The sequence below is a fragment of the Coregonus clupeaformis genome, unplaced genomic scaffold, assembly GCF_020615455.1.
Source record: "Coregonus clupeaformis isolate EN_2021a unplaced genomic scaffold, ASM2061545v1 scaf0871, whole genome shotgun sequence".
NCBI classification, from domain to species: Eukaryota; Metazoa; Chordata; class Actinopteri; order Salmoniformes; family Salmonidae; genus Coregonus; species Coregonus clupeaformis.
In genome coordinates, this window is record NW_025534325.1 from 6,626 (window position 1) to 20,070 (window position 13,445).

General features: G+C 43.2%; 2 protein-coding genes across 2 annotated transcripts in view; one reads left to right on the top strand and one right to left on the bottom strand.

Moving 5' to 3' along the window:
- Positions 1-350: 350 nt before the first annotated feature.
- Positions 351-10,587, bottom strand: LOC123485819 (ubiquitin carboxyl-terminal hydrolase MINDY-2-like; the record flags this gene model as incomplete). The annotated part of the gene is made up of 3 exons (XM_045216950.1): positions 9,608-10,587; positions 8,473-8,530; positions 351-415 (listed from the first exon to the last, which is right to left on the bottom strand). Coding segments are annotated over exons 1-3 (1,026 nt in total), but the record flags the coding sequence as incomplete, so codon positions are not given.
- Positions 10,588-12,575: 1,988 nt separating this feature from the next.
- LOC123485820 (disintegrin and metalloproteinase domain-containing protein 10-like) overlaps positions 12,576-13,445 on the top strand; it is an 80,929-nt gene continuing 80,059 nt past the window's right edge. Inside the window, exon 1 of the mRNA XM_045216953.1 lies at positions 12,576-12,738. Coding sequence (XP_045072888.1) covers positions 12,672-12,738 — 67 coding nt within the window. The 5' untranslated portion in view covers positions 12,576-12,671. The remainder of the gene's footprint in view (positions 12,739-13,445) is intronic.

The following is a 13,445-nucleotide window of genomic DNA, read 5'->3' on the forward strand; positions in this document are numbered from 1 at the left end:
AATAGAAGAGGACAGGAACTGCAGTCACTAAACGGCAGGCAGGGATATTTTAGGTGTAGAAGTGAGAACAAGTGAGCCCCCCTGGCGTGGTGTGAGTTAATAGTGTGATGCTGCTTTTGCTTTTTGGCTGCTGCTCTGCCATCAGAGATCTAAGAGGGAGAGGAGGGGTACTCAACAGTCTAGCCTGCCTGCCTGCCTCTCCCTCCCAGCCTCCTCGCTCATCCTGCATGCCCGTCTGATTCTCCAACATGAGCCACAGACAGACACAGAGAGAGATGGACCGGCAGACATGCTTATGAACAGTGAATAACTGCCCTTATTGATTGTGTTTAGGCAACAACAGTCCTTACCTGCTCATAGTTTAGCCGCTGGGCCTCAGAGATCTCTTTCGGCTTGGCATCGAGGATGTAGTCTCCTGCAGGGGAGAGAGAGTGGAGGAAGCAACATCAGAGGTCCTGGGGATACAGGCTAATTAAAGCAGCCACAGACACACAGGGGAGCTGTGAAAATATCATCAGGGTAGTGCCCTGCCCTCTCACCACTGACATCACAAAGCTTACGGACCGTCTGCTTACGTCAATCACATGTAAAGAGGTGATATTATCGACTGCGTTCTGATTCCATAAGAAGTGTCTAATCCTCAGTGAGAAGCGGGGTGTGGAGTGTTAAGCGCTGGCCAGCTATTTTTCCAAGAAGGGCTCGGCCAGGCATGCAGGGTTAGTCGAGCCCCGGCCAGTGGGGAGCCGCTAGAGAGGTGTTAAGGGCTTAGTGTAGGACCTAGGAAGAGCAGCCAATGGGGCAGGCAGGGAGAGCCTTGCAAAGTCAGTCAACCACCACAGAGAGTGAGAGCCCTGTGGTGCTAATCACAGTGCACCTGTCATCCACCCATTAACATTGCACCCAACTCCACCCTCCCCTCTCTGAGCAACACACAGCGGCACAATCTCTCACTGTCGAAAACATACCCACTTGCGAGATATTTGATGTTACAAGATAACGATTCTGTGAGACTTTTATATCTGAAAAACAAAAATTGGCCTACCTTTTCTCATAATCCAACGATTGCTTTCTTACTTTAGCAAAGTGAGCCAGTGGTCAGTGTGTTTGAGAGCCGGGGAGCTACTCTGATTTCATCTCCATATCTTCTCCTCAGACACAGGCTTCCTCAGCCCAGGCCAAGAATTCACCAAGCTGAGGCCAGTCAACTGACTCGGACATTTCTATGCCCAGGGAAACCCCCGGCCATACCCCCCTATCTCCCTCCCTCCGCCTGCCCCCTGTTCCCTGCCAGCTGACTGTAGACTGTGCCCTCCCTGCCTGGGCCTCTACTGCTGCTGCTGATTCACTGGCATGCCCCACAGAGTACTAAATCCCAACATCGACCAGCAGCCTCTTTAATACAACATACATCTCCTCCACTTCTGCCCTTATGGGCCTCACAGTAGTTATTAATACAGCGTCTGAATCAGCCCACGTTAAATGGGGCTTTTTGTGAGCAGCTCTTTCTCACAAGCCATTGTTTTTTGGCTGGGCATGAAACAACAACTGTGTGTAATGAAGTGCAGTGGTGAGGCTAGGAGACAGGCCTATCTGCCTGTTCCTGGACATGACACACCATTAATGGTTTGACCAGGGCCAAAACCATTCATTATGAGCTATCAGACACTAGCTGGAGTAAAGACAAAGCCGTCGCCACAAACACAGAGCCGCAATTTATGGGCACTCTTGTGAAAGAAGAGCAGAGACAGCTCACAGGCATATCTGGGTTGATACGCACATACATAGCCTGAATAATGCAGTTAAAGGTCAGCAATGTACAGAAGTGGGATGGCTACAACCATGAGCATTCCTCAGAGGAAATCTAACATGACAGTCGGAAAAACAGGAGTTGTATTACTGCTTGTCACCTGTGATTTGCAGAAGGGTTGAAGTGCTCACTGTGAGTCAGGGTGCTCGAAAGAGACGGAATGTTTTTACACTGAGAACTTGGAATCAACCATGGGCATCTGTAGGAGCAGATAAGCAAGGTGCAGAGCTGCAGAGGGAGAAATCAGGGGACTCCATCTGGGGCACAGTGGGGGAGAGGGCCCTGAGTGGTTGGAAGAGGGGGTAAGGCCTCTCTGTGGCTTCTTACTGGTGTTGAACATATAGCTATGGGGTTGGAGTGAGTTCTGTGTTCCATCAGATCCACACATTAGGCTACCTCTAAGAGAATATCTAAAGATGGCAACTATGTTTCTCTCAATTTGCTAATGCTTTGGGTCAGTCTGAATGGTCTCCTCTCTCAGGGTTTCATGTCAGTTGACCAGCAGGGTACAGTTTACAGTTTCTTGCTTTCCTCCTCTCTTATAAAAACGTATTTGGGGAAGGTCAAATTAGATTTGCCTGGTCAGAGTGTAGTCTGACAATGAAATGCACACATTGTAGATGATGCTTTTTCTTCCAGCAAAATGAACCAAACTAATGCATGCAATTCAATTATAATTGATCAGTAATGGATACCAAGCGCTATGGACTCACAAAGGCAGATTCTGTGGGGAGGAAACATTAGGCCTTCCATTAACAGAGTTCAATAACAGACACAATGACTAATTCTAAATTACATTTTTGTAGCCAATGCATCCAAGAAATGTAACATCTAACCAAAAGGTAACAACGTTATTACATATAATCATTATTACCCCTGGTACAAAACACATTCATGAGAAGTTAAGTCAACATTTGAGTCATATTTCCTGACAATGAAGAATCATCCCTCTGTTTCCCAATCACATTTTGCTGTTTATATTCTATGTTGGTAGCTAATTAACTAATCTGTCCCCCAATTAAGCACTACAGAGTAAACTGTAATTAAACCATGGTGAGAAATATCCTTAGCCATAAATTAACGACAGTCTGTGTCTTGGCCCATAATGACTAATACAGATTAAATCAAAACCAGTTGAATCTGCTAATCACATGCAGAATGTAGGACAATGTAGCACAAACAGTCAGGAGTCTTTTGGTACAAACTGACCTCTATACTGAAGCCCCAAATGATCATATGAAAGTAAACTCCCATGGCATGACTAATGTGGATACATTTCAGGACTTCTGGCCTCTCTCAGAACTCAGCAGCTGGTGGCTCCATTTCCCTTATAGTTAGAGTTGTTATTGACGCCTAACAGTCTTTATATGATGCATTTAGCTAGAACACACTCAAAACTGGACACTAGTCATAGCACCAGTCAAAGAATTAGAGCTTGTAAAATTGAAGCCAAACTGACCACTGCCATGAAAAGAGGACTTGGCTATAGTGACAGGGATTTTTTTTCCCTATAGCTTGGATGAGAATGCCTTTAGTAACAGGACACCCCTGGTTCTACATCATAACAGCACCCAGCTATGGAGGGAGGCAGTGGGGTCAGCGTCCCACGCATGGAGAAAGAACACAGCTCCTGTTTCCCTGACGTTAGCAGGGGCTTGGTCAACAGACATGGGTATTAGCGATGTGTGGGTGAGCTGTTTGTTCATCCGCCCGCAATTGCTAATAACCCATCCGCAACCGCTGATGAAAATCTGAGGCCCGCACCTGACCCTAACCCACAAATATAGGAAATATGTTGTACAGTCTAAGATGGAAGATTTTTTGACAGGCATTTTTTAGATATGCCTATGTTTCTGCTTATAATTTGCGACATTTTGGTAGGCTGTTAGTCAACTTGTCTATAATTAGATACAGGCAGCTTCTCTTCTGTAATTACTTGTTGCCCTAGAAGACTAAATCAACCCTTGCTCACCAGAATAATGTTATAAATCGATAGAATGAATGCTTCAATCTATACTGAACAAAAATATGTAAGGTGTTGGTCCCATGTTTCATGAGCTGAAATAAAAGATCCCAGAAATGTTCCATACGCACAAAAAGCTTATTTCCCTAAAATTTTTAGCACTAATTAGTTTACATCCCTGTTAGTGAGAATTTCTCCTTTGCCAAGATAATCCATCCACCTGACAGGTGTGGCATATCAAGAAGCTGATTAAACAGCATGAGCATTACACTGGTACACCTTGTGCTGGGGACAATAAAAGGCCTCTCTAAAATGTGCAGTTTTGTCACACAACACAATGCCACAGATGTCTCAAGTTTTGAGGGAGTGTGCAATTGGCATGCTGACTGCAGGGATGTCCACTAGAGCTGTTGCCAGAGCATTTAATGTACATTTTCTCTACCATAAGCCGCTTCCAACATTGTTTTAGAGAATTTGGCAGTACGTCCAACCGGCCTCACAACCGCAGACCACGTGTAAACACGCCAGCCCAGGACCTCCACATCCGGCTTCTTCACCTGTGGGATCGTCTGAGACCAGCCACCCGGAAAGCTGATGAAACTGATGAGTATTTCTGTCTGTAATAAAGAAAAACTCATTCTGATTGGCTGGGCCTGGCTCCCCAGTGGGTGGGCCTTGCTCCCAAGTGGGTTGGCCTATGCCCTCCCAGGCCTCCCAATGCTGCGCCCCTGCACAGTCATGTGAAATCCATAGATTAGGGCCTAATGAATTCATTTCAATTGACTGATTTCCTTACATGAACTGTAACTCAGTAAAATTGTTGAAATTGTTGCATGTTGCGTTTATATTTTTGTTCAGTATAGTTGACATTGTTAAAATGTATTCTCTTTCATCTCTACTTCTCTCACACAGCAAATACGTTTCGGTACCAATGAGAAAATGTAATAACTTTAAAAAACATGAAAGATTTTACGTGCAAAATGTCCAAATGACATCAGTTTCACCGGTTAAGGAAAAAGCTGTTAAAACGACTCAACATGTTTTTGATAAGATCTCAGTCCAGCTTGGATGCATATTTTATGTGGTTAAAATAATAATAAAGATAATTGGGTGGTGGCTTACATTTGTCCTATTTTACACTTTTATGATGCTGATAAAGAGCACCGCCACCTTTATAGACGGTCCCTAACCGCGCATTCATTCTCTCAAGATGCTGAAAGAAATAAATCATATTTCTCCACTCATGTTCCCGTTTCAAAATGTATATTTGGTGTATCATTTTACTGCAAGACATGCTTAATTCTGCAGGAGTTAATATTATACAGTGGGGAAAAAAAGTATTTAGTCAGCCACCAATTGTGCAAGTTATCCCACTTAAAAAGATGAGAGAGGCCTGTAATTTTCATCATAGGTACACGTCAACTATGACAGACAAATTGAGATTTTTTTTCTCCAGAAAATCACATTGTAGGATTTTTTATGAATTTATTTGCAAATTATGGTGGAAAATAAGTATTTGGTCACCTACAAACAAGCAAGTTTTCTGGCTCTCACAGACCTGTAACTTCTTCTTTAAGAGGCTCCTCTGTCCTCCACTTGTTACCTGTATTAATGGCACCTGTTTGAACTTGTTATCAGTATAAAAGACACCTGTCCACAACCTCAAACAGTCACACTCCAAACTCCACTATGGCCAAGACCAAAGAGCTGTCAAAGGACACCAGAAACAAAATTGTAGACCTGCACCAGGCTGGGAAGACTGAATCTGCAATAGGTAAGCAGCTTGGTTTGAAGAAATCAACTGTGGGAGCAATTATTAGGAAATGGAAGACATACAAGACCACTGATAATCTCCCTCGATCTGGGGGCTCCACGCAAGATCTCACCCCGTGGGGTCAAAATGATCACAAGAACGGTGAGCAAAAATCCCAGAACCACACGGGGGGACCTAGTGAATGACCTGCAGAGAGCTGGGACCAAAGTAACAAAGCCTACCATCAGTAACACACTACGCCGCCAGGGACTCAAATCCTGCAGTGCCAGACGTGTCCCCCTGCTTAAGCCAGTACATGTCCAGGCCCGTCTGAAGTTTGCTAGAGTGCATTTGGATGATCCAGAAGAGGATTGGGAGAATGCCATATGGTCAGATGAAACCAAAATATAACGTTTTGGTAAAAACTCAACTCGTCGTGTTTGGAGGACAAAGAATGCTGAGTTGCATCCAAAGAACACCATACCTACTGTGAAGCATGGGGGTGGAAACATCATGCTTTGGGGCTGTTTTTCTGCAAAGGGACCAGGATGACTGATCCGTGTAAAGGAAAGAATGAATGGGGCCATGTATCGTGAGATTTTGAGTGAAAACCTCCTTCCATCAGCAAGGGCATTGAAGATGAAACGTGGCTGGGTCTTTCAGCATGACAATGATCCCAAACACACTGCCCGGGCAACTAAGGAGTGGCTTCGTAAGAAGCATTTCAAGGTCCTGGAGTGGCCTAGCCAGTCTCCAGATCTCAACCCCATAGAAAATCTTTGGAGGGAGTTGAAAGTCTGTGTTGCCCAGCGACAGCCCCAAAACATCACTGCTCTAGAGGAGATCTGCATGGAGGAATGGGCCAAAATACCAGCAACAGTGTGTGAAAACCTTGTGAAGACTTACAGAAAACGTTTGACCTGTGTCATTGCTAACAAAGGGTATATAACAAAGTATTGAGAAACTTTTGTTATTGACCAAATACTTATTTTCCACCATAATTTGCAAATAAATTCATAAAAAATCCTACAATGTGATTTTCTGGATTTTTTTTCCTCATTTTGTCTGTCATAGTTGACATGTACATATGATAAAAATTACAGGCCTCTCTCATCTTTTTAAGTGGGAGAACTTGCACAATTGGTGGCTGACTAAATACTTTTTTTCCCCACTGTATTAGGCAATGTGAGAGGTTATAGACCTACAGTCAGTGTCCAGATTTCAGTTAGGCTACTATTTCATTTAACCAATCTGAACAGTACAGTTCCCTTGATGTGCCATTTTGAAGTCCCCGTCTTGTGACTGTCGAATTAGTATAGTGCCTCACAATCATCACACATAACATAGCCAGAACTGCTATCATCCTCTTTTACCACTTCACTACATTTTTCCCAAACATCAACTCTCCATTTCGCAGCTTTTCTAAATTATTATTGAATTAAACTCTGACATTGTCCTTTTTGCCTCAATGGATCGATCTTAACTTTTTCTGCCCAAGTTCCCAAATGCATTTGGCAATTGGCGTGTATTTAGGGGCTACAGTTAGGCCCCAAAGCTTAGGCTACACACTAACGCCAGATAAAAAGAATGAAAGAAAAACCTAAATGTAGTCTATAGATATGAATTGCACAAGAACTATACATTTATGGATTTTTTATGCATCGTTTCTCTTTATCCAACCTGCCCGCCCTTCATCCATACAACATTTTATGACCCTAAACCCACCCACCCTATCTGTGGGGACTGCAGGTGTATCACTAACGGGTATACAAGTACATATGCACTCTTCTGAGGGCAGGTCTAGCAGCTAGGTGAGGACCAGTATGTGTAAAATGACCCAGGTAGAGTATTGAATTTATTACAGTATTTTCCAAAATACTGTAAATCCAATTCATTTATTGGGTGCGTTAGTAAATTCAACCTGGCAATCTACTCCGATTTCAGAGCACTCTAGTTTGAGAGTGTCAGAGCGCAGAATAATATAGGAATTTACGAACACCCTAAACTCGGTTGTTATGACAGGTGTAAGTAAACATTGGCTAAAACATTTTATTAAATTGTTGACAGTAACACAGATGAAGTCACTAACCCTCCTGATATCATGAAACACTCTAACCAACTCTGCTAGGGCAAGTAAAATGTTCAGAGAGAGGTGCTCTCTTATTTGTGTCTGGAAGTAGCTAGCAAGCTAGCCAACTTTAGCCAGTTAGCTTGGGTGCTTGACTGCTGTTCTGAGCTCAGAATGCTCGGATCAACCCTACTCCACGGCCAGAGCGCACTCTGACACTAGAGTGAATTTACGAATGCACCCATTGTATTCACTGGCTAAAAATCAAGTGGAGGTTTAGTTTATCTGGGATGTAGAACGACAACTCAGGTAATATTGGTATATGGGTGATTTCACAGCAGCTATGCAATTACTGTGTGCCCTAGCTTAAATCATATGAAATCCATATTATATAGTAATTTATCCTAAAGCTAGGAGAGGCAGCAAATCCACAGTCTACTGAAGGGAGGCGAGTAAATTAGTAAAATAAGACTGAGGGGCCAGGCAGGCAGTGAGGCAGGTCCTGTGATTATTCATACAGTAATGCCTTCCCAGGCAGTGGGACATAATTACAGCCCTCCAGTACTCTGTCATTAAGGTCACATTGCACTTCCCAGGCTAGTTTCTACTACAGCTCAATGCTCCACTGCACTGGTGTACAAAATGTACAGCCAGACTAGCAATTTGTGACATGGACCTTCTCGGTAGGTACAGAACCAAAGAAAAATACAGTATTCTCCATCCCTTTGAGCACTGTCAAGGTGGCTTGTATTTTTACCATACTTAAAATACAGGTCATAAACTGTACACTTCACCCTCCAGGAGGGCAACTAAAGCACAGGTCACTGATTTATATGACATTCGGTCTTTGGTTTCGTAGACAGATTCTCACTTATACTCACCAAGATATTCCATCAACTGTTCAGCAGTTATGATCTCCATCATTGGTGGCATCTTCACCTGTAATGGAACCACATACATTATTTAACAAACCAAGCAATATGACTAAAGTTAGCCAGGCCAATAGAACCTGGCAGACAGGCATCTCCCTCCCCCATGATTATGGTTCACAGTAAATACACCCACACCTGGGAAGTGGAAAGCTGTGTTTAAAGTCACCAGAAGTGTACTGTCAGCGGTTGCACGACTGTCAGCACACAGACAGGCGTTTGAAGCAAAGAATTCTGTTTACAGTCACTTTCATGGCACCCATTTTCACAGTAGGTAGTGAAGTTTTAGGGAAGGTTTCAGACACCACAGACACAGAGCTGCAGTTTAAGTTGTGAAGCCACATACCAAATCAGAATCTCCACTGCCTGCCAACCAACGTCACTGACAGTAATTAAACGTTATCTTTATGATGTAAATTTAACCAGAGGCTTAAACAGGACTCAATTGGATGCTGTCAGAGACTACTTATAAGAGAGTGACTGAGCTGCCAAGGCCACAGCACAGGGAAAATATATACAATTGGGTCTATGGTATAATTGTGGTCCTCTGTGGCTCAATTGGTAGAGCATGGCGCTTGTAACGCCAGGGTAGTGGGTTCCATCCCTGGGACCACCCATACGTAAACATGTATGCGCACATGACTGTAAGTCGCTTTGGATAAAAGCGTCTGCTAAATGGCATATTATATTATTAATTGGTCAATGTGACTTATGTCAACAAACTCCATCATAAAATGACTGTAATTGAGTATTATGAGAAAATAAAGATGAGTGCATATGAGTGGTACAATTTCAACTTTAACTTCAATTCTGCCCAAATGAAGGAAGATTCTTTATGAATCTTCAACTTTTCATGGCATTCTATATTCTGTCAGGTGACAATAGCTTATTTTACTACTGATCATTCAATTTTGATTTTAAACTGATAATACAACAGATAGCGTAGTTATGATGACCAGCTTCAGAATGAACTCTCTATTAGTAATTTAGTATTGACAAATAATAGATTTGGAAATGTTCCAAATGGCATCATGCCCACCAAATGTAAACTTGTCTCAGAGATCCGGTCATGAGGTCAGTCATTTACCTTCCATGCCAGCAATAGGACATTCATAATTGCCAGCAATGGGCATGGGCCGTTCTCGTTCTGGGTAATGATAGGTGTGTTTTCCTCCTTCCACTTGATCCACTTGATGTGGTATATGGACTGGCCAGCGCCCCGGTCCTTGGTGCACGGGATCTTAGTTCCATCAGCCCCATACTCGCTCTGTAGTGTTAGGGCCAGCCCCCTGTCCTCCAACCCGTCACTGTTGAGATCGAAACTGGGACAGGAGTTGAGGTTTGAGAAGGACTCAAGTGAGTCGATGCTCCTAGATTCTGCCGCGATGCACGGGTCACTCCCACTCGGCAAACCCTCGCATATGGTATTGTCAATCGCAACTCCACATTTGACGTTTCCCGTATTTGTTTTGTCCGGACATAGGTGTGTCGGTTTTGCCAGCTTCACTGGTTCAACTGACGCACAAACAGAAACCTCAGCTTGATCATCTGTAATCCTTGCCCCCGATTCCCCCATCGAGGAGGGCTCGCCATCCGTTTTGTTGTTTACTAACTTTGAGGTGGCACCCTCGCTATTTCCTGTAGCCAGCTGCGAGCTATTTCCCATCCCGTTACTCAAATGATCTCCAGATCCAGAGGACAATGTCTCCGACCAACCACTCGATTGAATGTTATTCTCTTGCACCGGGAGAAACATTTCTGGCATATCTAATTTCTCAACACTGGAGATTGCATTACTAGCAGTGCTAGGAGCACTACTGGAGCTAGTAGTACAACTACCCAAAGTACTGAGAGAACGCTCACTATTCTTGCACGTATCGGTCACTCCCTTCATTCCGCCAACTGTTTTAATATCGCCCATTTCTCCTGCAATAGTAGCACATAGAGTACTTCCTCCAACATCTCGATGCAGATTTGCATTTTTCTCCATTTCGATTTACACACTGTCGACAGCTTTTAGCTAGCTTAATTGCAGCTCCAGCTTCAGCCCCACAGACGCCATGACATCTCTGCCAGTGACGTCACTGGAGAAGAGCCCACAGAGTTCTGGAAGAAATGCCTCTTCAGGCCAAAGAGAGGCAGTAGAGAATAACAGGACACTTGAGTGCTCTGTTTTTCATAATTTGTGTGTGCTTGGGGGGGGGATGGGTGATGCATCATTCGTGGGGACGGGGGGAGATGGGTGCTGCATCATTCGTGGGGACGACATGTTTACTGTTGCCTTGCTAATTTATTTTTATTTTTATATGGATAGAATCCTACAGGCTGAAGTAATATTACTATGTGTGTGTCAAATCAAATTGTATTTGTCACATGCGCCGAATACAACAGGTGTAGACCTTACCGTGAAATGCTTACTTACAAGCCCTTAACCAACACTGCAGTTAAAAAAAGACTAACCAAATAAACGAAAGTAAAAAATTATGTGTGCAGAGAAGGAAGAGGCGCGTGGGTCTTCATCACCTTGAATCTGGTAGCAGCAGCAGACTGACAAGTTGTTTTGAGGTTTCCAATACAGTCAGTGTAGTGTATTTTTTTTAGCCACACAGTGGCAGAAGCTACACAGTGAATAGGTCAACGTTGTATGTCTGATGTACAGTGTGTCAAATGGGAAATAAGAGATACACATTTTTTTCAGTCAATAGTTGGTGTTGTGTATGACAAGGGTAACAAAGATAGCATTTTTGCTAACCTTAACCCTTTCCTAACCCTAACCTAATTATTCTAACCTGCTACGTTAATTCTCCTAACCTGCTGCGTAAGTTCTCCTAACCTGCTACAAAAAGGTAACCTCAGGTCGAAGCTGTATGGAAGTGGCGTGTTTTTAGGGAATCTCAACAAAGACGATCAGTGCAGAGACAAGTGCAGACAACAAGCAAGTGCAGGGCAGGTGTAGGTAGCCAGGACATGATTCTCCTGAGTGGCGCAGTGGTCTAAGGCACTGCATCGCAGTGCTAACTGTGTCACTAGAGATCCTGATTGAATCCAGGCTCTGTTGCAGCCGGCAGCGACCGGGAGACTCATGGGCGGTGCACAATTGGCCCAGCGTCGTCCAGGGTAGGGGAGGGAATGGCCGGCAGGGATGTAGCTCAGTTGATAGAGCATGGCGTTTGCAACGCCAGGGTTGTGGGTTCGATTACCACGGGGGGCCAGTATAAAAAAATATGTATTCACTAAACTGTAAGTCGCTCTGGATAAGAGCGTCTGCTAAATATGTAAAATGTAATGTTATGCAGGCACATTCAACTAATTCACAAATTCAACACAAATAGCTGTCTCTGAGCAGTGCAAATGCATGTGGGGCCACACACCTCGATATTGATTGTTCCTTGAATTTTAGAAAATGTTTCCCCCAGATTCATATATACATTGACATTTTACAGTGGAATCTACTGTAGTGATATACTGTATTCAGTACTGAAATCATATTCCATTAAATCAGGGTACAGGGATATTTCTAAAACTCTGTCCAATACAAATGCATTATTGTCAATACATGATATTGTATTATACAGAGCCATGAGTGCATGGAACTCCATTCCATCTTATATAGCGCAATTGAACAGCAAACCTGGTTTCAAACCTCTCCCCCATATGACCTACTTGTTGTGTGTATGTACTGACATGTATGTGTAACTGATAGATGCACACACACACTACATGTTAATGTTTTTAAATGTATGTAAATTGTAAAGTATTTTGTCTGTAATGTATTTTTCGTTATATGTTGGACCCCAGTAAGAATAGCTGTCGCCATTGGCGTTGTCTAATGGGGATCCTAATAAATCAAAAATATTAATTCATAGGCTAACTTGATATTGAAGAGTGGCTTGGTTTGTCACTGTTGAATTTATTGCACTTGAATTGTTGTTTTCAACAAATATAAGGGGCCCTATCAAATAAAAGCAAGCAGGTTTAGTTGCGCTAGTGAGGTAGGAGGGACTAGTACTCTGCCTGCGCCTGACGTCAGGCGGTTGGAGACAAGCGGTGAAAGGCGGTTGTAAAGGTACTGCCATAAACAGAGCGCGGACTGCGCCTTTAAGAACTGTAAATCGAAACAGTAAAGCATTCGCGGTGTCAATGTACTAACAATGAATTTAATCGATATGGTCTTGATACAACTCTTGCTGTTGTTTAATTGCATATGGACTATTAAAGGTAAGTTTTGGCATTCTGATTCATACAGCAAGGAAAGTGTTTAATCGCTAGCTTGCTAGCTCGCTAATCGGATTGAGGAAATGGTAGCAAGCGAACTAGGCTAGCAACGTTACCTAGCTGGGAGGGGTGACTGTTCAGCTCTTGTTTTTTTACAGTTATGGTTCAGCTAGGACTATATCGAGAGAGCCTGCTAGAGCCTACGAAAGATCCACCGAAGTGAAATAAGAATGTAACTGTGGTGGATATTCTTCTTAAAAATAAGACATTCTCAACTATCTAGAATGTAATGTTTACTAAAAGTTACCTAGCATCAACATAGTCCCCATCGCTGCAGTTTCAGTCACGCACTGTTAGTTCTGAGAGGTCTAGTACAGTGGTTCCCAAACTTGAAATGGGGTCCCCTGAGAATCTGTGATCTTATCAAACAAATTAAGAAATGTTTTTCTCTAAAATAATATTTTTTCTCTTCAACTGGGTATAGAATACAACCTTTTAGTGTCAACTAAAATCGCATACACTATTAGAATGCGCTTTCATAGTTCTCTGGAGAGCCAGCAGGACCTACAATTGAGTGAATATGAACACACAGCATTAACTAACGTTAGGGGATATACTTTTTCCAAATTGGGTCCTGTATATTCTAGTGTCAATTTAGGGTATCATGCAGTAAACGTTTGGGAACCCCTGGTCTAGTAGCTAGTTTGCTG